Below are 25,347 nucleotides of genomic sequence, written 5' to 3'. Positions count from 1 at the left end.
AGCAAGCCACCCCAGGCGTCTCAACCCAAGAGATCCAGAAGTGCCAGAAGTGGGGCCCATAAAGTCAGGCACCCACCATCCAACCAAGGGAAAGAGAACACACGCCAAGCACCCATCATCCATCCAATCTAAAGATGCCACGTAATCAGTGACCCAACAATCCCACATCGAAAAGGGACAGAAAGAAGGTTTATTATTCCCAATATAAAAAGAGGTACTTTATACCCCAAGGGGTCGTTTGGTACGGCGGACTGTCATGGACTGGACTAAATCCTGGGACTGTCTTGGATTAGCTCGGATTGGACTAAGCTGGATTAAGTGCTGACCTACGTTTGGTGCTGCGTCGGACTAAGAAGCTGGATTGTAAAAATAGTGAAGACCTATGTTTGGTGCTGTGTGGGACTAACAATAATTATTTTATATTTAAAAATAATAATTTTTAAATAATTAAATGTAAGTTTTTTGTTATTAGAATTACCAAATTGACAATATACATTTCTTTTTCTCCAAACCAAATTCACATGTACATTTCATATATGCAAAAGTTAGATATTTTTCATATATGCCAAAGTCATCTACATGACTCAGAAATTAGAGGTTTAGTTCGCTACACACAATTCTACCATTAATACATACAAATAAACATCCACAATTTCAAAATGAAACTAATAAGCCTCACAACCATGAACCATATGGCTTTAATGCTAGCAAAATATTATACAATTTGTGGTGTTTCCAAAATGAAGCCAATCTTATCAATGCATCATTTGTGGTGTTTCCAAAAAGATAGATGCATCAAACTTAGTTAGGCCATGTCCTCAAGCATTGTCACTAAGCAACTGCTCAACAAACACTTTCTTGATATCATCATCCAAAGACATGAATATAGATATGTTTTGTGGCTTCTCCAAAATGAGTTTTAGTGCTGCAATTTGATCTAAAGGAGAAAATCCCATTCTCTTGAGTTCTTTGGCAATATCAGATCGATCTTCATTACCTTTTATTATAGCCTCAGTCACCATTTGCATCCTTTTCCCAGAAGCTTCAAACAATTTCTCCAATACAGTCACAATCTTCTCTTCATCACTTGAGCTTGTAGCTCTTTTCCTCTTATTTTGACTGTTCATAGATTGGCTTCCTTCTATGTTTAAAGACATAGGAGATGCATCTTCCTGGACACAATTATCACTAGCATTAACATCATTATTGCTTTGCTCTTCCATCATGTCAGCGGGGGCTTCAGCTCTTTGTCCGTTAGCACGATCCTTTCCGAAGATATTAGAAAGTCTATCAAACAAAGGAAATGGTTTGCTCCTCCATTCGGCTGCTTCCTTGTGGTGCTATGATAAAACAAGGCACCACTTAGCTTATTTTCAATATGTTAAAGAAATAATAATAACAAAAGAAAGTTTAAAATCCACACTCATCAAACCCACTTGACATCATAATGTAAGCAAAATAGCAAAAATATATAATCATGTACCTGCACATAAGTTTCCCATGCATCATTACTGTCAACCTCAACACACTTTTTTATATCATTCCAAGCAAATCCACTTGTGTTTATCATGTCATAGACTATGCTATATTGCTTTTTCCACTTCTTCAATTTGGATTCAATATGAGGGCATGCCTTTAGCCCCGAATCAGGACATTTAATATTCAAAGCCTTCTCCATTTGGACCATAGTACCTGATTTGAAACTACCAGTCTCACAGCGTTGGCCTGCAGCCACAAAATCATCTAGCACGGTCAAAAACGAATCTTCTTCAAACTTGGACCATGACCGCCTAGTTCCTTTCTTTCCTTGTTCAAAGTTTTGACTGTTACCTTCACTTTCCATCCCTAAGAATAATCAACACAAATAAAATAATACCATAATCAATAATTGGAATTTGCAAAGAAAACATAACTTTATTTCAAGGCACGATTCTTCTTTAGTACATCACATAACCTTAAAAACAAAATGAAAAATAAAATCAGCAAACCAATTGATAAATTTTCTTTAATACCACAATCAATACATTGTTAAGGCCGAATTATCATGCCTCAAATACAAATTACAATCACATAAAAAAGAAAACACCTTAAGAACTCAAACATAAATAACAAGAGTTGGCTAGTTATTCGCATTTCCTTGCCACTCATTATACATTTGGAACGCCAAGTCATTCCTCCAAGTAGTCCATTCATCCGATGCTCCAATGGTGCCAACCATATCACCTTCTATCACATTTTCCGTCTCTTCAATTTCATTTATTTCATACTCTAGTGGATCTCTAGACATCTCCCTCCTAATGAGATTATGTAAAAGACAACAAGCCGTAATTATTCGACATTGTGTCTTTATTGGATAAAAAGATGGACTCCTTAGTATGCACCATCTAGCTTTTAGCAACCCAAAGCAACGTTCTATTACGTTTCTTGCTTTAGCATGCTTCATATTAAAATATTCTTGATGATTTACAGGTGTATTTCCTTCTCTCCATTCCGATAGATGATACCGTGTTCCTCTATATGGTGCGAGAAATCCCTCACCATTTGTGTACCCACCATCTACAAGGTAATAATAACCTAATAACCAAAAATTAAAAATAAAAGAAGTCAATTCCTATTATTGTGTGGTAATTGTATAAACTTACAATTATTTATAAAGTGGACACTAGCTAATGGCCTTACCGGTAGGAACTCTTAATCCATTAGGCCTAGTTATGGCATCTCGAAGGACTCTAGAGTCGGATGCGGATCCCTCCCAACCCGGCAACACAAATATGAATTGCATATCACGTGAGCAAACGGCCAACACATTTGTTGCAATTTCTCCCTTTCTAGTCCGATATCTCGGTTTTTCGGTTTCAGCTACTCGCACTTTAATGTATGTTCCATCTAGTGCTCCCAAGCAATTCTATTAGGAAAAAAAAAGAAGGTAAACTTTCATTAAGTTTATATGCTGCACAGATCATAGAAAAGAAAGCCAAAGTATAATAAACATACCTTAAACCATTTCCATCTATGATCTGTGCAGTTATCACCTACAGGTTCCGGTACTCTCAATAGGCTACCTTGTAATCTTAAAATGCCTTGTAACACGGAATTGAAGTACCTACTAATAGTCTCTCCTGATCGAACAAATCTATTTCTAATAGTACGATTCTTAACATGATGAGCAAGCATATGCAAGAACATACATACTTGCTCCTCCACAGTCACCAAACCGTCATTCTTTAACCTTCCATCCGTGCGAAGCAAATCACATAATAAACCAAATGTCTTTAAATCCATTCTTAGTTCACTCACACATTCTCTATCATTGCCTAATATACTGTTCAAATAACGTAATCGATTCTCATGTCTAACAAACGAACGGTTATTGAGGGAACGTCTTTCTAAAAGTCTTCGATTTCTTCTCATATTTTTTAGCATCATAAGCACAAGAATCGTGCAAGCACACATGGTCTCTAAATGCCACATCTCCAACAATAATAACAACAACATTCGTCTTTGATCCATATCTATTAATCCAAAAAGAAAAGAATTATTCCACTTAACCAATCCTACTGAAAGTAAAATAACCCCAAATTGAACACAAAAAGTTTCATATATGCAAATAGAAACAGTTTAATTAATGCAAAGCCATAATTAATACCATTCGCAAAGTATGGAAAATTCACCCCATAGACCAAAAATTATCAACCAATGTGTGCCTAATACCACAACAAATATGAAGAAAAAAGTTCTAGGATTATTTCACTTTTGGCCAAAAGATGCTGTTGCTGATTAACACCAAAAGCATATTGAAAGATTCTCTCCAACCAAAAACTGTAAAACCAAAAGCATATTCTGTATCAACCAAAAACTGTAAAACCAAAAGCATATTGAAAGATTCAAATAGCAGTTATATGAGCATATTCTGTATCAACCAAAAACTGTAAAACCAAAAGCATATTGAAAGATTCAAATAGCAGTTATATGAGCATATTCTGTATCAACCAAAAACTGTATAGTGTTTTCTGCTATGATGTTTGAAATATAAATGGACTTTGTTTTAAATCTTTCATTGTTGCTTCTGCGTGGGGTTGGTTTGGAAGTGAGATGCGCAGCAAAGAGCAATTTGTGTATTTATCTGCATATGTATATATAACAACAATGACATGATGATGATGCTCTTTTCATTTTAATTAAATAACTGACCGTGTACTAATCAAGGGGGAAAAAGAACTGATAAACTAAGTGTACTTTTAAGCTTATTACAAGCAATTAAAAATACACGTGAAGTCACAACACACATCACAAGAAGTCAAGAAATCATCATCACTACACAAACAACACACAGGCCTGCAGAAAACAGATGCAGAATTTCTGAAGTACTTGGCCTTTTTTGACCTTTTTATTTCCAAATATTTTAACTATGAAAAAGCTGAATCTAACCATGTTCAACTTGCCAACGCAACGAATATGATCAACACAAATCATGGCAGAGAGATTGCTAATTGCTCGTAAAGTGATATTCATGCAGGATGCAAATTGCTCTGTCAAATGACATATACACTTCAAATATTGATGCCCAATAATAATTAAAATTGAAAAAACAGGTCATATGCGATAAATTGCTCTTTCAAATGACATATACAAACTGAAACAGTAAGTTCAATAAACTCAAGATTCATGCCAAAAGTCTACTTTACTTCTGAATTTCTAGGTTTTCTGAAATACCCAATTGCAAATTAATTGCCAATTAACATCATGTATACATATGTCACTACAGATTCTACGAAAATTAGAGAAGAGAAGAAGAAAATAACAGAGAAAAGGAAGGAGAGATTCTCAGAGCACAATCAAAACTGTTGAGGAGACAGTCACAATCAAGAGATGGAAGAAGGAATAAGAGAGGTATCCAAAGGGAAAGACCAGAAAAACTTGCCTGCGTCAAGATTCGAAGAAGAGGTTGAGTCGCAGAGACGGAGTCGCAGAGACGGAGTCGTAGAGAAGGAGTCGCAGAGATGGAGTCGCAGAGAAGGAGTCGCAGAGTCGGGCGTGTTCAATATAGCGAGGGCTTATTTTGCGAACCCATTTTGAGCTTCGCTGTATAAGGAGAACGAGGGAAGCGTTTTTTTAATTGTTGGACTCTACTATCCCATTTAAGTTAGTCCCCTTGCTAACCAAACATGGGCTTCAGGTCCAATATAGCACAGTCCCATTCAGTGAGCCATACCAAACATGCCCCAAAGAGGTAACTAATTAAGATCCCTTCCATACTTAAGTACAGTACTTTTTCAATCCTCCTTCGCAGGAAAGAGATGAAAGCCATTGTCCGCCACACTTAGCCACCCCAAGTACAAGACAAAGAAGACATAGAGAAGTGTACTCTTCAAAACCCAGAAGTACACCCTTTGATTGGTGATCACGCATCAACAACTTCCAGTGAAGGATCTTAGTTCTCTTCACTGTTTTCTGGGTTTGAAGGTTCACATGTCTTCTACTACTCTTTTGCTCTGTAAGTACTTTTACGATCCTCTGCTCAAATTTGACACGGTTGGCTCCAAACATTATTCTACAACTATTGGTTTGGCTAAGCTTACTCCAGATCATGTTCTCAAAGATCCAGTTCCATACTAATCTCTGGTAGGTGCTCTGCCGTATATTACTTGGACAAGACCTGAGATGGCCTTTTGTTGTTTGTTAGTGATAAGCCTATATTTTATGTCTCATTTACTTATTTATTTGTTAATTTTCTTGGATTAAATTGGTTGTTTTAATTGGTTTTGTGAGATTTGTGAAGGAACTGTGGAAATAGGAGAATGTGTGCTAAAAATGGCAAGAAGATGAAGATTGGAGATTAATTAAGGCAAACAAGGAGAAATAAAGAAGACCTTATATTAGAAGGAATCCTATTTTTATAACAATTGTAATTATACCTTAGGAAGGATTTCTAGGAGTTTTATAAATAGGGAGTTTAGGTCATTGTTCAACTCCTCCATTATCCATCATCCTACATATTCATACTCATAGCCGAAATATCCAACGGAGAACACAAAGAAAGCTTGCGCAACCTTGGCATTCTTCATCAACCATCATGATTCTCAATAAGTCTTTCATGAACTAATTTCTTTTACTAGGGTTACGATGTAGCCTAGCTATGAATACTCAAATTCTTTGATATTGTTAATTTTATTTATCTATACATGTTGAGTGCTTGTTACCATTCTTAATGCTTTCAATTAGTTGGCCACTAATTGCATGATTGGAAGAATTAGGTTGAGACCGGAAGGAGATTCCTAATAAAAAGCTTCTAGTAACAAGTACCATAAATTACATAGCCGACTCGGAAGACTGGGTTATGGTTTGTGTAATCTTCAATGTTTTCCACAAATCTTAAAGGGTTCTTAGCTATCTAAATCCATAACTAGGAATAGAGTGGGTTGATGGTAAGGAATACAACTAATACAACTCGGAAGAGAGTATTGGTGAGATAAGGGAAAACAATTATCAACATGTTAGGTAATTAGGATTAACAATCTAGGAGGATTTGGGTGAGATTAGCTAGGTGAAATCGGTGCCCTAGTGCTTTATCATCTTTGTTTTAATCTTTTACATTATTTTGATCTCAATTTATTTTACTTGCTTAATTAGATTTTAATTATCATAATTCTCTTATCGTTTAATTCAAATATAATTAGAAATAAATCACTCTAATATTTAATAGATTAACTTGATCCATGTTGGAACGATACTCTACTTACTACTATATTAATTTGAGCGATATTGTCCACTTGCAATTAATCACATAAGTCAGCTTTCCCAGTTTATGCTTATGCACACTCCCAGAGAACAACATTTTCAAGCAGCAAATAAATTTCTTAGATATAACGAAGGCACCACCAATCAAGGTCTTTCGTTTACTCTCGGATCTCTTCAATTGCAAGGTTTCGATGATGTTGTTGGGACAATCTCAACCATTAGACATAATTTAGTCCAATGGACAAGATTAGTAGTTACATAACAGATTATGTTTAGCTTTAGTTACTCTTCATTACACGTGTAATTAATGTAATGGTTGATTACAGCCTATATCTCTCGTACTAATTCTGTTAATAATAAGAAAATCATCACAATAACACCAACATGAGGAGCCAAACATCCCGCCAAATATTCGTGGAGGCGCTATTCATAATCTGCTTTCTAGCATTTCTTAAGTTTGTATGCCACGACTGGTTGAGTAGTTGACGAATACCTGTCGAGCACTTGGAACAAATTAATTCATTAATTACGACCAACAACCATTTGTTGGTCATAAGATTTGAGTTTTACTTTCCAGCTAGAAAAGATGGTTCTTTCGTTCATTAAATTGGAAAATACAATCTCACAACCTATTAGTTGCGAAGATTATACACAATCGCAAGCTAGCAAATCTCAGTTCGCATACACCCTTGCAATAGCAAGGGACAAATATTGTGAGATCAACAGATTATGTAAAGGGCGCATGGCTGTGAGATGTCCACATTGCTGCCCCATTTATGTATTTATTTATAAAATGAAACAGCGCTCCCTATCAAGACCAGAATAAACTATAATAGTGGTATACTTATAACAGTGTTTCACACTACCACACTTTGTAGTTGGTTCATACTAGATATAGAAAGATCCATCTCAAATTGAAACATCACCCACAACAGCATCCGCACTCGCAACTTCCCTTATAAAATTTTTCAATGAAGGCAAACCAGCAACCACATCCTCTTCAATTCCACACTCATTTGTTCCTCTTTTGATCATGAAGTAACCATCCTGCATACCATTCAGAATTAATTTGTGCTTCAGGGTGCGAAAAGGCACAAACATATGTTATCTATTAACTATTTAAAAATAATACTTAATGGAAACATACGTCACCCCAGCTTCTGTTCCACTGATTTGCGAGAAGCTGAAACACAAGAGTAAATGGTCAACAAGTAGTCTCAGAAAAATTCTGTGGTTGCACAAAACACCAGCGTATCAACATACCCAATAGTCCTCCCCAGCATCGGTTGTCCCCCACCCAATTAGCTTAACAGCATGACCTCCCAATACATCACCTTTAATATGTCTGTAAACTCCTGATTTATAGTGTGCAAAATCCTGTAAATAGTTACAACAAAATAAGAAATGGATCAAAGTCTATTCTGCTTTTAAAATGTCATTGTCTTGCAACTGTTCATCAAAGTTACTAATACATATGATTGGCACTTTGCATGTCATTTGACAGAAAAACCAACTAATATGTGATATCACATATGCACAACAGATCGTGTATGAGTTTATCCTAAATAAAGTTTATGTTAAAGGGTGCTCAAGAAATTGACAGCAAAGATAAGGCTTCTTAAAATGGGCACATAATTGTTTATGCAAAGTGATCACGCTATCTTTAAATGTAGTTGCTTGAATCTGCTTGCACTGAAAGTAAGTACAGTTGTGGTGCTCATTACATTGTCACGGTCAGCTCACATATACCTCTAACTAGTGAAAAGAGAGGAATTTCAGGGCTCTATGAAGAAAGCTTTAACCATATAGGTGATACCACACCCACCACCCCTCGTCTTCCCCAAAACCCATTATTTTTTTTTAAATAAATATGAATGAGAATTGTGGGAGAGTATACTTGAAAATGCAATTTGATGATTTCAAGTTTGCCTGGCCGGCAATATATTAGCAGACTCCGCACAGACAGATAAACATGCGAAGATGGCAAATAAGATTTTATAGTTTCTCTCATATATTGCAAATAGAAAAGAAAAAGAAGAGAGCCACATCCTCATAAGTTGCAGTACATTCAATTATGAAACAAGAAATTACCTCGTAAACAGTGAAGGCGACCTCAACTGGTCCATTACTATAAACCTCTGCCATGATACTGTGGGAATCAGAATTGATTCTATATGCATTGATACTATAACGCTTTGAATTCTTCCATAGCTGGTTTTTATCTGTACACTTTTTAACACACTTTGGAGTAGGATATGCGGGCTCACACCCAGGGTGTGAACAGCCAGTTGGATCGAAGTATGGGTCACACTGCCAGATGGAATACTTGTCAGGACTTCATGCAGTATTTAAAAGGTATGATTTTTATGAACCAAATGAAAAAAAAAACCCTCAAATTTTATATGAAACAGTACTAGCGCAGAAGAAAATGGACAGACCTAGACACAAACCCATTGGGTTTAGGTAAACACAGGGACATCTCTCTTATTTTTTGTTATTAAATTGAGCTCCCTGGTTAGGATAATGAACAAAGAAATTATTCCTAAGTTGAAAGAAATACTTGCAATTCATGAGCACTGACAATCATTCGAACATTGGAGGAAGACTACGCTTTTAGGACCGGGTTGGAAATGGTTCTTAAGTTGCAAGAAGGCTTGCAGTGCTAAGGTAAGCACTAGATATCATTCCAACATTGAAGGACTTCGCATTTCGGTGAGGATTAAGATTGGTACTGATGGAGAGACTAACAATGGAACCCACAGGCTTTGGGTAAATACAGGGACCTCTCTTGTTTTCTATACTTAAGTTTACCTCCCTGGGTAGGGTTAGCTAACAAATTTTCCTATGTTGCAAGAAAGACTGTAAATTCTAAGGTGAGCTGTGAAAATCATTCTAACAATGGCAGAAGACTGCTTTTGGGGCAAGGGTTGGGGTCACTCTTATGTTACAAGAAGGCTTGCAATTCTAAGGTGAGCACTAAGATATCCTTTCAACATTAAAGGTAGACTTGATTTTGTGTAAAGGTTAAGATGCGAAGGTAACAATGTTTTTGTTTGAAAACCTTTTTCTATTATTGTTTCTGGATATCACTGGCGCCCTCCTCCCCCTCCCCCAATCCGCCCAAATTCACACAATAAAAAAGAGAGAGAAGCTGTGTTTAATATAGTTAAACAAGGACTTGGTACCTCTTCAGTTACAACAGCATGAAGAGAGAGAGAGAGAGAGAGAGAGAGAGAGAGAGAGAATTTGTGTTAATATGCTTAACAACGAGAACTAGCTACCTCTTCAGTGACAACACCGTGGTGGACAAAGTATCGCCAAGCATAAATTGGATACCCCCCATCACAACCATCTCCACACATGAAACCACAACACGCTAAGAGATCATTAACAGAAAGTGATATGTTCTGCAATAAAGCATAGAGGATTAAATTTTAAAAAAATAAAACACAATATATAAAAGGAAGATTTACATTAATGGAATGAGAAACAGTGAATTTGTTATCAATGAATTTCAGTTACCATGCCAAAATGGATGCAAAAACGGTCTGATAGTGCTTCAACAGCAGCAAAAGCCCAACAAGAGCCACAGTGACCCTGTATTTCCAAAAAGCAAACTTTCCATGAATTTCCGGAATTAATATTGGACAAGATATCATGGAGACGTATGCGAAAATTATTACCTGATCTTCATTAAAGAAATTAATCCAGCATTTGACATAAAAATGAGAAAGCATTAGCACCTTCTGTCTTTTAAATCAAAGAAACACTGAATAACAACGTATAAATGAAAAGTAGCAGGTAACCTAGAATTCTTCCAATTGTGTTGCACTGAGGCCAAGCTGTTCTTGCATCAAAATTAGTTGGCAACTTCAAAGATTTTGGATGAGTTAAAATAGGAAAACTCTGCAAATCCTTTCGGGGTGTTGGTTTAACTCCCAGAAGGTGCATAAACTGGCTAACCTGTGAAATGAAAAGGAAATCTTGGGACCCAGGAGTAATATGAAAGACCGATTTATGCATTTGTATGGCAATAAAAGGGCAGGAAAGTCCTTTCAACTTGACCACAAAAAAGACCCTTCCGGTTGAAGACTCACAGTGTAATTGGAGAATCGGGGATTCATGGCAGCTTCCCATCCAGCCATGGGGTTGTCATTTATCTGCTTAATGATTGAGTCCTGCTTGGCCATGACAAGAGTCAAAAGGATAATATTATATTCTTTCACTATTAATATTGAAATGGAATTCTCAGTTATTATTCCCTCCCCACTGTGTATGTGTGCGCAACTACTTCCATTGCAATGACTTACTGATCATATACAGCAAGCAAAAGGGAATACCTGAAGAATACGAGAATTAAGCTTACTCTTGGTAACTGGTTTGGCTGCAATGAACTGTGGAGATGATCAACCGTTAGTTTTCTTTCTGGTCAGCAACCATTAGGTTCAATAATGACTTCTAAAATGAACGTAGAGAAAACAAGTTATCCAACCAATTGACATAAACACGGAAGAAGATTAAATTGGCCTCAACTACTGATTTTAGACATTAACACACACAAGCAGCAGGGAAGAGAATTTCCATTTCCCAACTGAGTATATGAGGTTCTAGGAAGCTCTACCCTAAAAATCAAATCCCTTGCCCACATGCTATAGTAGCTAGTATATTTACAATGAAGAATAGCATTTGACGTTTTTGTCAACTCTCTCACTTCATCAGTTAGTTGATCTTTATGTATTACTCATAGTATGCGTAATAAGCTTATTTGAGGGATTGCTCAACTGAAGCTCACTCTCTATATATATATATGAGAAATCTTAGTTTCCATAGGATCAGTCGTTGGATTGTTTTGCAAGAGTGCATAAAGGGGAATCATTACGTTATTCAAGTCGCTACCTCAGGTCATAATTACGCAATCGGCCCAGTTTGAGACTGAACAAAACAGAGCTACTTTGGATCCGATACACTAAATCCCATTTCATATTGTCAGACTCAGTAAACAGGAATTCATCATATAATTTCAAAGGGAAACTGAGAATAGCAAGAAAATGAAAGAAAGGAGCTCTGCAAATTGAAATCAGTTAAAAGATTCAAGGTAAACTAAGAATACAAAAGAGATCGGATAGGAAACAAATAAAACCAAGGAAGGGGACAACACGGAAAGCAAAGGGAAAAGAAAAAGGCTTAGAGTTCACGAGCCTGTGGGTAAAAGCCGGAAATGGCGCCTAAAAGCAACAGCGAAGTCGCAAAATATAGCTGCTGAATTGTAGCCATCTTCCTCCCGTTCATCTATCAAGCTTATCAATACTACGACTGGAGATAACTCCCGATAAACAAATGGCTTTTCTCGCTTCTACCTTTTATATTAATAGATTATTGGTTGTTGGTCCAAACTCGTGGAAAGAATAAAATAGTAAGTAATTGAAAAAAGGCCATATGGCTCTGAAGAGAAGATAAAGAAACTGACGGAAAATGAAAGGAAAGGCAACTGAGAGAAGTAATCACTATTGGCGGGACAAATATTGTTGCACAACAACAACACGACTTTGAGTTGATTTTTGTGTAAAAGATTATGGGCCACGGAAGGGGATCATGATCCTCTGCCAGTCAGAAATTCGCAATTGGTTGGGGTTAGGGTACACTGCCGATAGGGTGCTTTTGTTAGCCTACACCTAATTTTCAGTTAAAATTTAACTAAAAACACATAAAAAGTTATTTTATGAACACTTTATAAAATTTGAACTCTAATCATACTTTCTAGTTTAGTTATTTTTTATTTCAATATGATTGATTCATCTTTATGAAAAATAGAGTGCTGCTATTTCTACCTCTGTCTTATTTCCCTACCCACTATCTTCCCACCAATCTGAAAAAAACGCAATCTTATATTTTCACTCATCATTACTTCTAAAATACAATTTAATTATTAAATCAAGCAAACACTTTCAAACTCTAACTTTAAAACATAAAATTTTCAAAGGTTAATCGTTTTATTAGTCTCTGAACTTTGACCCGATTTGCATTGGCGTACCTCCATTTTCAAAATGGTTATCGTGGTCCTTTAACTTTAGTTTCGTTTAGACAAATGGTCATACTGTCAATTTTGTCAACTTTTTCTATTAAATGCAGGGGCAAAATGATATTTTTATATTAAAACAAAAAAAAAGAATAAAAAATCATATCTTTAAAATAACAATAAAAGAAAATCAAATAAAAAAACCAACTAAAAAAGAAAAAAGAAAAATCAAGTTTGGGGAGAGTAGAAATCGGGATAGAGGGGGAGAGAGAGAGTTTAATTTTTAGTTTTTAGTTTTTTTTAATTTTTAATTTATATTTTAATCAATTTTGATACAAAAATACCATTTTGCCCATGCATTTAACAGAAAAGTTAACAAAATTGACGGTAGGACCATTTGTCCTAACGAAACTAAAGTTAAAGGACCACAGGAACTATGTTGGAAATTGAGGTACTCAAATGCAAATCGGATCTAAATTCAGGAACTAATAAAACGATTAACCCAAAATTTCAACAACAAAAAATCATTCTTCATCTTCTTCCTGTCTTTTCAAGTTCACAACCATAAATCCCAATGAAACACCATTCCAGTCAACCCCTCAATCCTTTTGGAAGAACTATTAAAATTTATGTACCATATCAATATTCGCATAAGCCCCTTAGCGGTATTGGTGGCGTCACTGCCGCGGCACTATCAAGACTGCCATGAATTTTAATTGAAGTGATGTTTTATGGAATAAGGAACCACATGTGGGTTAATCAAAATGAAAATCTTGAAAATGGGATCAAATTGAAGGACACTTTGGCCTTTATTATTGTAGGGGTCTTTTTATTCCAGCTGCTTGACGAATGGGCTTGGGCTGCTGAAAAGAGAAACATGTGAAATTACCCCATGTGCCTGAGTTCAAGAATCAAGCCCTAAGAATGCTTCGAAAAGGTAGTGAAGCCTTAGGAAGCATCCTGGTTATCTTCACCAACAAAAACAACTGCTTACAGGTAGATTCTTAGCTTGGCATGAGAGGCTTGTGGAAGCAAAACAATCATGAGTTTAGCATAAACAGAGAGAGAGAAAGAGATGTGAGTTCTTGTGAAAGACAGAGGTTCTAAGGAAAGGAGGAAAGGATTCTAAGAGGGTTTGTTGAAGAGAGAGAGAGAGAGATGAGGGAAATAATGGGTGTGTTGAGTAGTTTCCGGCAGCCTGACAAAAGCTTTGTCAGACTCTGGAATATTTTAACAGAAAAGAAAAGGGGAGGAGATGGAGGAATATAGCTCGAAATTACAGAGGTTTCAGGAAGGAGAGATGTAGCTTGCTCTTTGAATGTGAGTGTTGGTTGTTGGGTATGAGGTGCCTCATTTATAGCCAATGGAAGCTCCTCCTTTCCAAGGAACCCTAATGGTTTCCATCCAATTTGGTCAAGTCTTTCCCTTCCTTTTTCTTTTCTTCCTTTGACTCATCATATTTGGTGAAATTCTCTCTGCCTAATTGCACAAAAACAGGATTTGGGAAGCTCTAGGCTTTTCCCGCAGCTGTTCCAGTAGGGAACTCCCATTTTCAGCCATCTTTCTTCCTTCTTTTCTCCCCTAATCCATGGCTAGATCTGATGGAGGGGAAAGAAGTGGGTATGTACACTAGTTTGAAGGGTGCCTTGGCTCCTACAACCTACGCGCTCTAATATCCTTTGGATCTTTGAATGTTCTTCTTTGAAGCTTGCTATGCCCATGTGCTGGAGCCTCTCAACAGCTTACAGACAGACATTTTGGCTTTTCATCGTGGTTCATGTTTCCAGCTAAGAGCTGGGGACTATAGATATTTTTCTTAGCTTGCTTGGGCCTTGCTAAAGTGATGAGTTAGCCCATTAAGGACATGGGCTAATTCCCTTAAGTAATAGGCTAATTTTCTAGGGTATTTGGGTTTTTTTTTCTCTCTTTTATGCTTACCCACATATTTGGGCTCAAGAAATGAGGTTTTTGGGGCTCCCAAGCAGCCCAAAACTTCCAATTTTCGGCTCATCAATGGGCCTCATGAAAGCTCGTTACCATATATACCACAACCCACTCAAGTAAGCCCCAGACATTTGCGTGGCTTGGGCCCACTTAAGCTTGTAGTGTGGCTAGGTGTGAAATAATGATTTCCTGCTTTGCATGGCATGTCGATTGGAGTGTTTGAATTTTATCGTTTGTGAAAAGAGACATAATGCTTGATGGAATAATTAGCATGGGCTTGTAGAGCCAATGCCTTTTATAGGTTCATTTTAATTCTTAGCGTGATAAATTGCATATTTATTTGGCATGGCACGTGATCGTGGCTCGTGAAAGTCTGCATGACGAATTCTGCATGCTCCGAACTGGGTCTTTTCTTAATGAGGTGTAACACTGGGCCAGGAATTTACTTGGGCCCAACCTTGGATTTTTTGGGCCTCAACAATTATCAACACCCACCAACCCTGATGGCACAATATGAAAGGTGGAGTTGTGAATTTGATTTTTCTTGTTTTTACAACTTTTCAAAAGATAGGATGGGTAGATCGTTCCTTGTTGGATTTTCTGCGGTCGGGAAAATGGAAAGAATATGGAGATTTAAAACAAAAAAATTATTTTCTCTTTAAAATTCATTTTATTTTTAGGGTTTTAGAAGTCATTTTACATAGGGGTAATTGTGACTTAAAATTTTTGAAGATAAAATGGGTGAGAAAATAGGACGGGGGTGGAAATAGTAACACTCAAAAAATAACATAAAAAATTAGTTAATATTAATCAAAAGTTTAAACTAGGCATAAAACAAAACATCATTAAATTATAATGAGCCACTAGCAGTCATTTATCTCTCTTCAGATTTAGGAACTGCTAGAGGTCTTCCTATTTTATGAGGTGGATATGGAGCTTGGTTGAAGTTGTATTTTTCTAATTTCTCCCTAAAATTTGTCTAATAAGGTGATTTAGGGAATCCAATATGAATGCTTTTACATCAATGATCTCTGAATTTTCCCTCATTTTATTTTTTATCCCCAAATTCCAATAATAGTATTTGTCATCCTCAAATAGTCTCTTGCATTATTTTCATTAACTCCAACAAACTTTCTGTTAAATTAAAGGGTAAACTTGTCCATGTGTGATTTTAATAATTTCAACTAAAAAACAAACAGACGCCTAGGAATCAAGGCACCCATTGCATCTCCAGCAATAGTCGCTTCAGCATTAGATCAGCCGCCTTGGAATCAACCTTTTCATCTTTTATTTCATTGGGGGAAATGAGCCCTGCAATAGGAGAAAAACTTCCTTGTCACAGGATGTCACTGTCAGCATTGTCCCAAACCACTAAAATCATGATAGCTGGCAACCAACTTAAAAATATTTGGGAGAATTTGGAAAAGGCAAAAGGAGGGAGAGATTTTTTAAAAGAAGCTAAAATGAATAAAATTACCCTTATTTATTTTTGAATTTCCTAAAGAATCCTTTACATTTGCATGTCTTTAGTTTGAAAGTTGAAAGATTTTTCCGTCTTTTTTGAAAAAGTTTTGGCTTTTTCCAAAAGTAAAATTTTTTTTGTAGCTAAAACCTAAATTTACTAAAATATTTTCAGCACTTCTGTTTTATATTTTGAGAGGATTTTTGCACCTTCTTTTTCTCCTCTCTCTTCGACATCCCTCTCCAAGGATGGAGGTGACAGGCGAACAAACATGGGGCACGAATAGAATTAGAGGTGTCAAACAGACTAGGCCAACTCGTTTAAAGCCCATTTATTAAATTATACTTGTTTTATAGAAAAATAATGCATTATATTATTACATTTATATCTTAAATTCAATTTTTTTTTCTTTAAGAATATATATTAAAATTTAATGTTTTCTTTTATATATAAAATAATGATTTTGTTTTTCAAGTTTCAATTTTTAAGACTCAAACAATAATCTAACAATTTTTTATTTAAAGTACCTTTAAATAAAATTATTGACCTCTTTTTCTTAACAAATAATACATATTATTAGTATGTACATAATTATAAAAGAGATTTAAATAAAGTAGTAAAAATAATTACCAAAAAAAAAAAAAAACAATACATAAGTCACATTTGATGTGGACCCATATACGCCGATTTAGTGGCCTGACAAGAGCACGACCCGAACCCACAGCCTGGACACAAGCACAAGGGCTCAAGCTGTGGGTCAAGCCAAAATGGATGATTTTCCTAAACAAGCAGGCTTTACACAACCCATTTATTAAATGGGCCAACTCTAAACAGGCTAAGGCGATACCACACGGCCCGTTTGACACCTCTTGATGGAACGATAATTTAAACTACAAGAAGAAGAGGGTCTTCTCACACACACACTACCAAAGTGCCATGAGGATTTGAACTTTTGGTCTAGTGTCAATTTGCTTTGCAATCTAGAAAGACGTCCTATGTTCAAATACCCCTCCCCTAGTTGGAAGAAATTCTTCGAAAATGTATTATGTATCTGACTTTAAACTTTAAAGTGAGCTTACAATTTTAAACGCGCAAAGATTAATCCTTCATCCTAAAGGCATTTCTTGTGTCAATTCAATTCTGGAAAGGGTATATTACGTAACAAACCCTTAATTTGCACAGCAACAAGAAGTCCAACGCTATGACCTTTTCTTTTACAAAGAAACGTTGAACGGTGGCATTCCAAGAATCCCTTGGCAATTATAAGCAATGCTCAAACCAAAACAACCACCAATTTTTTTTAGAGTTTTGCTGTGTTGAACTTGAACCTACGCTGATGATAATGTCTATGAGAGCGCATCCATGTCATTACCCTCAAAACAATGTTTATGCATGATCTGACTTGAGAATTGTCTAGCAAAGTTAGCTGTTGGAGTAGGTTTTTTAAGACAAAAATGACATTTCAGAGTGCACACATGTCATTTTCTTGCACAATTAAAAAAGAAGAAGCAACAATTAGTACTTGAAACAAGTAATTACCAGCTGATAAATTCTACTTGAGAGGCTTCATACCCTGCACAAGTCAGAGAAAAGTTCAACGTCTGTATTACTGGCACCACAGATTAACATCCAGATAATTTCCAAGATACATTTAATGAAACCCAACTTAAAATAGTAAATGATGCATTTGAACAAAAAGTTTGTTGAGAAGGGTCACGAAAAAATAAAATCTTGGATCTTGAGTATTATTGCGCGTCAAGCTGGATTTAACATGTGCTCAACGGCACCCAATATCAGTTTTATTTATATTTTATTATTATGACATGTTCTTGGGGCATGCAAACCATCTTCAATATGATAAAAAACAACAAAGAAAATGATAATAGCCTGAGAGTGCATTCCAATGTTTATAATTTGCACTTATTAGCCATGTTGTTTGTAGTTAATGTTAAGTTTTATTATATTTTTATTTATGTATGAAAAATGAAAAGAGGAAAACTACTGAAGCTCACATGCAATGCAAGAAAGAAAGGAAAATCAAATTTGTTCCTGCTAGGGTTTGGAAGGCGATTGAAAACTATAAACGGGCACCTTAGGACTACTGACGCTCTATTTTCTGCTTATGGCTTTCATTTTCTTATTCCAGGGTTTAGTTTCTTTGTCATAGAGAACCAACTCCCTAGCTATGACAAGAGAATGAGTAATTTGTTTATCAAAGAAATGTGTCCTTATAGTCCCTTTGTATGAGTGTGTGTGTGTGTGTATGGGGTGGGGAGGGTGTTCGTGGGTGGAATTATTCATAGGCTACTACTTTCCAGAATAGTAGAAAATAATTTCGAATGCAGTAAATAGTTGTCATCCAGAAGTCAAAAGCTACAATAGGAAACCAAAGCAATACTTCCTATTGTGGCCATGAGAAGTTGTACCTTAGAAAACCTTAGTTCATTGACTGCCAGTCGGAGAGAATCATTTGAGAGTATTAACCGTGACAGGGCACCTGTGCTTAACCTGCATTATTTATAAAAGACATAAGGATGGGTTGATTAACGATTTGAACAATTAGCAAGAAAGCTATCAAACAGACTAATTTATTGTTTAGACATAATAAACTTTTTTTTCTTTCTGGGCTGATGTTTGTGCACAATAAACAAAAAGTTTCCATGTCCCATGTAAGTAAGTGAACCATCAAACAGAGTCATCTTCCCGTTTATCTTTATTTGGTCCTTTCTCCAGTGGATGTTTATTCTAACTGGCAGATGGTAGTTATTTATCTTTTAAAAGTGGAGAAATTTGCTATTGACGATAACTTAATTAGGCTATTCTTTGAACCCATTAGAATTTCCTTGGGGCATGTAGATGGTGTCTCCATACAAAATCACGACTCAATCTAAAGATGGAGCCAACTGGAAAAGGATGGGAGTTGCAGATAGTTGTTAGAAGATAACATTGCTAACGTGCCTAATTACAAAGAAAAATGTAGAGAATATTTGTAATTGTATACCCAAGAAACTTGGCTGCCTCTGAGACAGAACCCTCAACTGCAAAAATGAGATCCAACAGAGCTTGCATTCCCTGCAAAGGAGAGTAGCTAGTGTTAGGATCGTTATATAGCAAAATGACTTAAATCTAAGATAATTACATACCAAAATGAACTTAGGATTATTGGGTCCAATTTGGGGACCACAATCTGATCCTCTAATGGTAGACTTTTGGGGAAGAATTTGAAGAAGCTCTTGAGGAGGGGAATAAGCATCAAGATCCACAGTGTTCCTGACTAGACCAGGCTAGCTCAAGATAAGAGTAAATAATCATTTGATAATTGAGGATGTGAAATGAAAAAAAGATTGAAATGGAGTGAACACACCTTTTAGAGCTATAAGAGCGCGAAGACGAGCCAAGGCTGAGGCACGATTCATGTGTTGGGATCGGTCCTCGACAGCCTAAATTGGAATTCAACTAATTGAATATTGACAATTGAGCATATAGAGCGTTTAGAGCATTTAGAAGCAAAGAAGGAGACCTGCGCAGCAAGACCGGTGGGGAGGTGCTTGAGGCGTACGGCAGACTCTCGCTTGTTACGGTGCTGACCCCCTGGGCCCGACGCCTTGAAAGTGTCCATTTGGCACTGACTCATCAGCTCTTGGTCCGTAGATGCCAGATATCCCTTTCCGCTATTCGTATTACTTGCGGCACCAATGCTGCTTCCGTACTTAGAGCACCGTATGAAGAAGGAGGCGTCGCTTTTCTTGTCTTCCAGTAATTGTGGTGGCTGTTGCGTCCACCTCCAGTTGCTTAAGCATTTTCTTCTTATTTTCACAGCTATGGCTGGAGACGGAGGTGGACATGATGCTTGAAATATAGCAGGCTTAGCAGCTGCGCCACTGCTTCTTCTTGAAACTCCAACTACTCTAACCCATGAATTTGAATATGATAATTTCCACCCTGACTGTGCCAGGGCCATTCTCCCTTTATACGGATAAGTCCTAGAGATTCCCGCCGCAAATCGTGAAACACCAACTACCCTAAACCCTAAATCCTAAGTATTGTTATCCTGCCTGAACCATATTCTCAATTACCACCTTCACTTTCCTTTCCGAGATTTGTCACCGAATTTCATATAATATATTTTGAGTATAAGCGATTGATTGAAGGAGGGCGCTTACCCTTAATTGACTTTTTGGGTTTCGAAACACTGCGAAGATGAGAGTTATACTCGCGGGGTATTTTCAATATTAGACGTAGGGATGGCAAAAATCCCCGCGGGGGCGGATTTTTATTGGGTCTCCGATTTTAACGGAGTAGATATCAGAGCCAAATAAGTATTGGGTATGGGAATTTTCGAACTTGAAAAATCCCCAACGGGTATGGGAAGGAGATGGTAGTGGCTTCCCCATCCTCGAAGCCGACCCGAAAATATATATGTTTATATTTAAATAAATAAATAAAATATTTATGTTTAACCCTAAGTTAACCTCCCTCTCCTAATTTTTCCTAATCTTCTTTGGAATTTCATATTGAAGTGATTTTGAATAGTTGAGTTGAACTTTATAGTTAATTTGGATGTGTTGAATGATAAATTAATATGAAACTTAATGTTAAAATGTATGATAAATTTTTTTATGAAAAAAAAAAGGGGATTTGGGGCAGGTGTGAGGGATAGTGCCCCGACGGGGACGGAGACGGGGATTCCCCGAAACCTATTAAATGGGAATGGGTTCGAGGACGGGGGAGGGAATGGGTTCGAGGACGGGGGAGGGAATGGAAAACGGGAATAAGGATGGTATTGTCATACTCGACTCCTACCCGATCCGTTGCCATCCCTAATTAGACTTGTCATTTGAGACTAATTTCGCTAAAATTTACTAAGGGTATTAAAGTAATTAACATAAAACATTAGAGAGTGTGAAAAAATATTATTAATCAAGGATTTGGTCAAGTATTAATAGCATAGCTGTAGAATTTATATATTCTTCTAAGGGTCAGTTTGACATTGCTGTACTGTAAAAATAATCGTTGTCAGATTTACTGTGAGAGAAATCAGCTGTAAGAGAAAGTTGTTTGGCGTTTGGTAAACATTTTGTTAAACGTGTTGTTGGTACAATAATCAGTTTATGAGCGTTTGGTAAATTTTTGTGTGAAAGTGTTGTGTGCTGTGTATAATGAATAAAAAGCATATAATGTTGAAATGGCTTTGTTGTTCAAGCGTTGTTAATGGACCATATCGCCAAGCCTATAGTATGGCACCACGTGGTCAACAAAGTAGATATGTAATAACCCAAAACAAAATATCTAAAAAGAAATAAAATATCTAAAAAGTAGGATTAATATCTTCTAGCAAAAAGATAATTTTGTCCTCGCATTATTTAATAGGGAAAAAGTTGACTTTTTGATCGGAAAAGAATTTGGCAATTCCGCTTACGCCATTGCGTAGAGCACGGCGAAACGAGTCCGTAGACACGGAGTAGACCCGAATTGGACTTGTAACGAAGAAAATACGATCAAAATACCGCAAAGGGCAAAATGGTAATTTGGTCAAAAAGTCAGATTTTTATCCCTTCCTCCCTTCTCTCTCTCCTCATTTTCTCTCTCTTCTCTCTCTCTCTCTCCTCCCGATCAGCCCGCGCCAGCCGACCTTCCTCCCTTCTCATCGTCGCCACGGCCACCACGTTTGGACCCGATCTCCGTCGTTGGTACCAAACGAACCACCACTCGACCGCCGTCATTTTCTGACCCTTCGCCGGAGTTGCCATGGCTGGAGCTCGCCGAAAAACTCCATTTTTGCCGAATTTCGTGTTCAAACTTCCAGCTCGATTTTCTCCTTCAATTCTCCACCAAATCGATCGAGTAAGGCCCCAGAGATCCAGTCGACCCGTAGGAGGGACCTTCGAAGGGTCCAATTAGCTCGGACCATCAGTGAGTGGATTTTCTTTCATAAACGATTTTATATGCAGGAGTTATATAAATGATTTATATAAATGAGATTACTTAAATGATTTTATAATGATTTTATACAAATAAGCTTTTATAAGTCAGTTTATATGGGTTAATTTGATTATTGATTTTGAAGAAGTTTTATGAACTATTTATTTCAAACGTGATGTGAGCGGTACAATGCTTTGATTTACGTGTTGTTTAGTTACTGAAGCTCAAGTAATATAAAAAGCAGAGTTTGAGAACTCTATCAGAAGAGACAGCAGTTAAATGTCAGTTTCACAAAAAGGCAGTGAGCTATTAGATTTTTCTAAAAATAGTTTATTTTAGAACCACCATGTACCCACCCTTTATTTGGTGATTACCCAGAGTTGGACCGATGTCTACGGACATCCAGTCCGATTTCAGTTTACGTCAGTGCACTTGACTTTGCCTCACGAGTTATGGGGACGCTCGGACCGTGAGTGCCAGGATTTGCGGCTCGGCAGACTTGGTGTCCTGAGACCTGCCAAGATTGCGGCTCGGCTGACTCTGTGTCCCCGAGACCTGCCAGGATTTGCGGCTCGGCAGACTTGGTGTCCCGAGACCTGCCAAGATTGCGGCTCGGCTGACTCTGTGTCCCCGAGACCTGCCAGGATTGCGGATCAGGCTGACTATGGTCCCCTGCATCCTGCCAAAGCGACTCGAGCTGACTTGGTGTCATCGAGGACCTGCTGGCGGATCAGGCTGATCATAGTCCCCTGATTTCGCCAGTTTCCGGCTCGGGTAGACTGCGTGGCGCCCGAGACCTGCCAGGGGAATTGACGGATATGACAGGGGTACAAATAGGTGGTATTTTCAAAGGATTTTGAGTTTTCTTTTATTCAATTATGACTTTCAGTTATTTTATACCAGTTTCTTTGATATTCGCGCATTTATATCCTTATATATTGTTCAATATACGAGTATATTCGTTAACACGCTTTACATGCTTATTTGAATACCTTGTTTTGACATAGAGACAAATTAGCGATTTATATCCCTATGTATTTCAAACGGGGGTTATTATGTTCTAGCTTGTTTTTAAGAACCTTATTTTTGTCCACTCACGTTTTTAACCTGTTTTTCGCCCCCAGGCCGTAGAAGTGCGCAGGATCCACCACCGGGCCGTTCATAGCTTCCGTGCCACCAAATAAGGTAGAGTTTTGTGGAAAATCCTTAGAACCCTGAAAACTCTAGAAAATGCTCTGATATCTATTTGAAACTGAAAAAAACTGGAGTTGAGATCTGCTATTTGAGATATTCTGGCAGTTGGTGTGGACTTATTTAATTGTTTAACAGGTGGAAAACTTTTGGTTTGGTCAAAATACAAGGGAGACTCTGCCGAATTTTCGGCAGAAGTCTAAGGGAAAGTGTAAAAAGAATTTGAAACGAGAGGGATAAAAAGGTCTTTTGTGCCCGACATTCGCCAGGTGTCGGACACGCACAGGACTTGGCTCGAATTTCAAAGCGGAAATTGGGTCGGGTCTTGTCAAGATACCCCCGTATGCTGACTCGACCTGACTCACTGTGACATGTCATTACGTTAAAAGCAAACCAACTGACCCAACCAGATCATAGGCCCTACTAGACCAAGGTATGCTTGATGACATCTGCTTACGGTCAGAACCACCCGAGCCATATACTTGGGGCATAATCTCCCAAGATCCCCCTCAGTCGAACCTGAGGAGCAAATCAAGGTGACTAGAGAATCTAGGGAAGATCGCCTCTCTGAACAAGTTAATCCACATGGGTGTTAAGACAAGACTGAAAGGGAGCACTTAATGCACTTGAAATCCAATCCAAGTGTCATCCCACTGAAAGGGAGATAGTTCGCAAGGGCCATCCGCTTGGGACCTGTTTAACTCCTTTGCTCGTCCTGACTAAGTTAGGGCCCCAATCAACTGGGGGAACCACACTCCCAGTCAACATATGGTGCCGTCTATGACAATTGTTGCTGATAGAAGTCGCGTCCCCTCTCCCAACTAAGTCCCAACGTGAGCAAAACTGAGCTATGTTGAATCAGCATATTAGAAAGAATGCTCTCTCGGGTTCTACCTAGAAAAACGCCTAAAGAAGAAATAAGGAAATGCATAAGAGGGATTGCCTCAATAGCCTGGAGGACAAGATTAGTCGAATCCTGAAAGGCGTAAAAGACGTCCAAAATCTCAACAATAGCCTTCACACGTAGAATGAAATACTACAAGAAAGTCATGCCAACTTGGAAAAAAAGGTAGACTCATGACAGAAGAATAACCAAAAGTAGGTTGGCAACGAGGATGCTTGCGAAGCCTCGTCTGAGTCAATAGAGACTGAGGTACCAAGACGAGAAATGACTAACTCAAGAGCCATACTGGAGGAAAAAAGAGCCTGGTGGGAGCGTAACCAATGCCTGGTAGAAAACTTATAGAATGAGAAAACCACGGCCGACATAAGCGGAGTCGAGGAGGATGTCGATGGCATCACCTTCATGCTAAAGGACCTAGTCATTGATGAACTAAGAAGTGTGTGGGATCGGCTCGGACATGTGAAGAAATAAAAAATTCCTAGAAGGCAGGTACAGATAGGTATTGTATAATCGGTTCAGTTTTGTTTATTTATGTTTTGGCAAATCTTTTGTGTCCATTAGAATCCTCAATCTCTAATTTGAATTCTCATACTTTTTCCAATCAAATTGGCCACTTCTAGCCTTTGCTCTGGCCAACCCTAGGTCACAGTACAGTCAGGTATTGTTGAATCAGTTCAGTTTTTTTAATTCATGTTTTAGCAAATCTTTTATGTCCATTAGAATCCTCAATCTCTTATTTGAATTCTCATACTTTTTCCAACCAAATTGGCCATTTCTAGCCTTTGCTCTAGCCAACCCTAGCTCACTGTACAGACGGGTATTGTTGAATCAGTTCAGTTTTTTTTACACTTGGTTTGCTAGATCTTTTGTGTCCATTAGAATCCTCAATCTCTAATTTGAATTATCATACTTGTCCCAATCAAATTGGACACTCCTAGCCTTTTATGTAGCCAACCCTAGCTCACGGTACAGACATTTATTATTGAATCAGTTCAGTTTTCTTTTATTCATTTTATAGCAAATATTTTGTGTCCATACGAATCCTCGATCTCTAATTTGAATGCTCATACTTTTTTCAATCAAATTGGCCACTTCTAGCCTTTGCTCTAGCCAACTATAGGTCACTGTACAGACAGGTATTATTGAATCGGTTTAGTTTTTTTGACTCTT

General features: G+C 37.5%; 3 protein-coding genes across 6 annotated transcripts; all 3 read right to left on the bottom strand.

Annotated features, from left to right (window-relative positions):
• On the bottom strand, positions 539-4,108 carry LOC109947851 (protein ALP1-like). Its single transcript, XM_020559081.1, has 4 exons — positions 2,995-4,108; positions 2,680-2,905; positions 1,484-2,574; positions 539-1,340 (listed from the first exon to the last, which is right to left on the bottom strand). The coding sequence occupies exons 1-3, from the start codon at positions 3,508-3,510 to the stop codon at positions 2,120-2,122; spliced, it is 1,197 nt and encodes a 398-aa protein (XP_020414670.1). The 5' UTR covers positions 3,511-4,108; the 3' UTR covers positions 539-1,340; positions 1,484-2,119.
• Positions 7,315-12,382, bottom strand: LOC18788067 (cathepsin B). Its single transcript, XM_007221424.2, has 11 exons — positions 11,938-12,382; positions 11,079-11,132; positions 10,836-10,916; positions 10,545-10,701; positions 10,422-10,426; positions 10,261-10,335; positions 10,020-10,145; positions 8,830-9,048; positions 8,002-8,115; positions 7,886-7,921; positions 7,315-7,785 (listed from the first exon to the last, which is right to left on the bottom strand). The coding sequence occupies exons 1-11, from the start codon at positions 12,025-12,027 to the stop codon at positions 7,648-7,650; spliced, it is 1,095 nt and encodes a 364-aa protein (XP_007221486.1). The 5' UTR covers positions 12,028-12,382; the 3' UTR covers positions 7,315-7,647.
• Positions 15,724-20,410, bottom strand: LOC18788112 (peptide chain release factor 1). Of its 4 annotated transcripts, none has more exons than XM_020559333.1 (7): positions 19,681-20,410; positions 19,525-19,600; positions 19,304-19,434; positions 19,162-19,232; positions 18,587-18,668; positions 17,700-17,733; positions 15,724-16,030 (listed from the first exon to the last, which is right to left on the bottom strand). In XM_020559333.1, the coding sequence occupies exons 1-6, from the start codon at positions 20,119-20,121 to the stop codon at positions 17,713-17,715; spliced, it is 822 nt and encodes a 273-aa protein (XP_020414922.1). In that variant the 5' UTR covers positions 20,122-20,410; the 3' UTR covers positions 15,724-16,030; positions 17,700-17,712. The 4 variants fall into 4 exon arrangements, with proteins under 4 accessions (XP_020414922.1, XP_020414921.1, XP_020414920.1 ...); XM_020559332.1 differs by having other exon boundaries at positions 15,724-16,026; XM_020559331.1 differs by having other exon boundaries at positions 15,724-16,009.

The sequence above is a fragment of the Prunus persica genome, chromosome G3 (genome assembly GCF_000346465.2).
Source record: "Prunus persica cultivar Lovell chromosome G3, Prunus_persica_NCBIv2, whole genome shotgun sequence".
Lineage (NCBI taxonomy): Eukaryota > Viridiplantae > Streptophyta > Magnoliopsida > Rosales > Rosaceae > Prunus > Prunus persica.
The sequence above is the reverse complement of the archived record's forward strand: the minus strand, read 5'-3'. Positions and strand labels throughout refer to the sequence as shown.

Excerpts from the sequence above, each read along its gene's own strand:
- LOC109947851 (XM_020559081.1), bottom strand. The coding sequence starts at position 3,510 with ATGGATCAAAGACGAATGTTGTTGTTATTATTGTTGGAGATGTGGCAT. Across the intron at positions 2,906-2,994 it reads ATAGATGGAAATGGTTTAAG|AATTGCTTGGGAGCACTAGA; the intron begins GTATGTTTATTA and ends TTTTCCTAATAG. Across the intron at positions 2,575-2,679 it reads TGGATTAAGAGTTCCTACCG|GTTATTATTACCTTGTAGAT; the intron begins GTAAGGCCATTA and ends TTTGGTTATTAG.
- LOC18788067 (XM_007221424.2), bottom strand. The coding sequence starts at position 12,027 with ATGAACGGGAGGAAGATGGCTACAATTCAGCAGCTATATTTTGCGACT. Across the intron at positions 11,133-11,937 it reads TTTCCGGCTTTTACCCACAG|TTCATTGCAGCCAAACCAGT; the intron begins GCTCGTGAACTC and ends TCATCTCCACAG. Across the intron at positions 10,917-11,078 it reads TTAATTCTCGTATTCTTCAG|GACTCAATCATTAAGCAGAT; the intron begins GTATTCCCTTTT and ends ATGGCCAAGCAG.
- LOC18788112 (XM_020559333.1), bottom strand. The coding sequence starts at position 20,121 with ATGGCCCTGGCACAGTCAGGGTGGAAATTATCATATTCAAATTCATGG. Across the intron at positions 19,435-19,524 it reads CGCTCTTATAGCTCTAAAAG|TCAGGAACACTGTGGATCTT; the intron begins GTGTGTTCACTC and ends AGCCTGGTCTAG. Across the intron at positions 17,734-18,586 it reads ATGAACTAAGGTTTTCTAAG|GGTATGAAGCCTCTCAAGTA; the intron begins GTACAACTTCTC and ends TGACTTGTGCAG.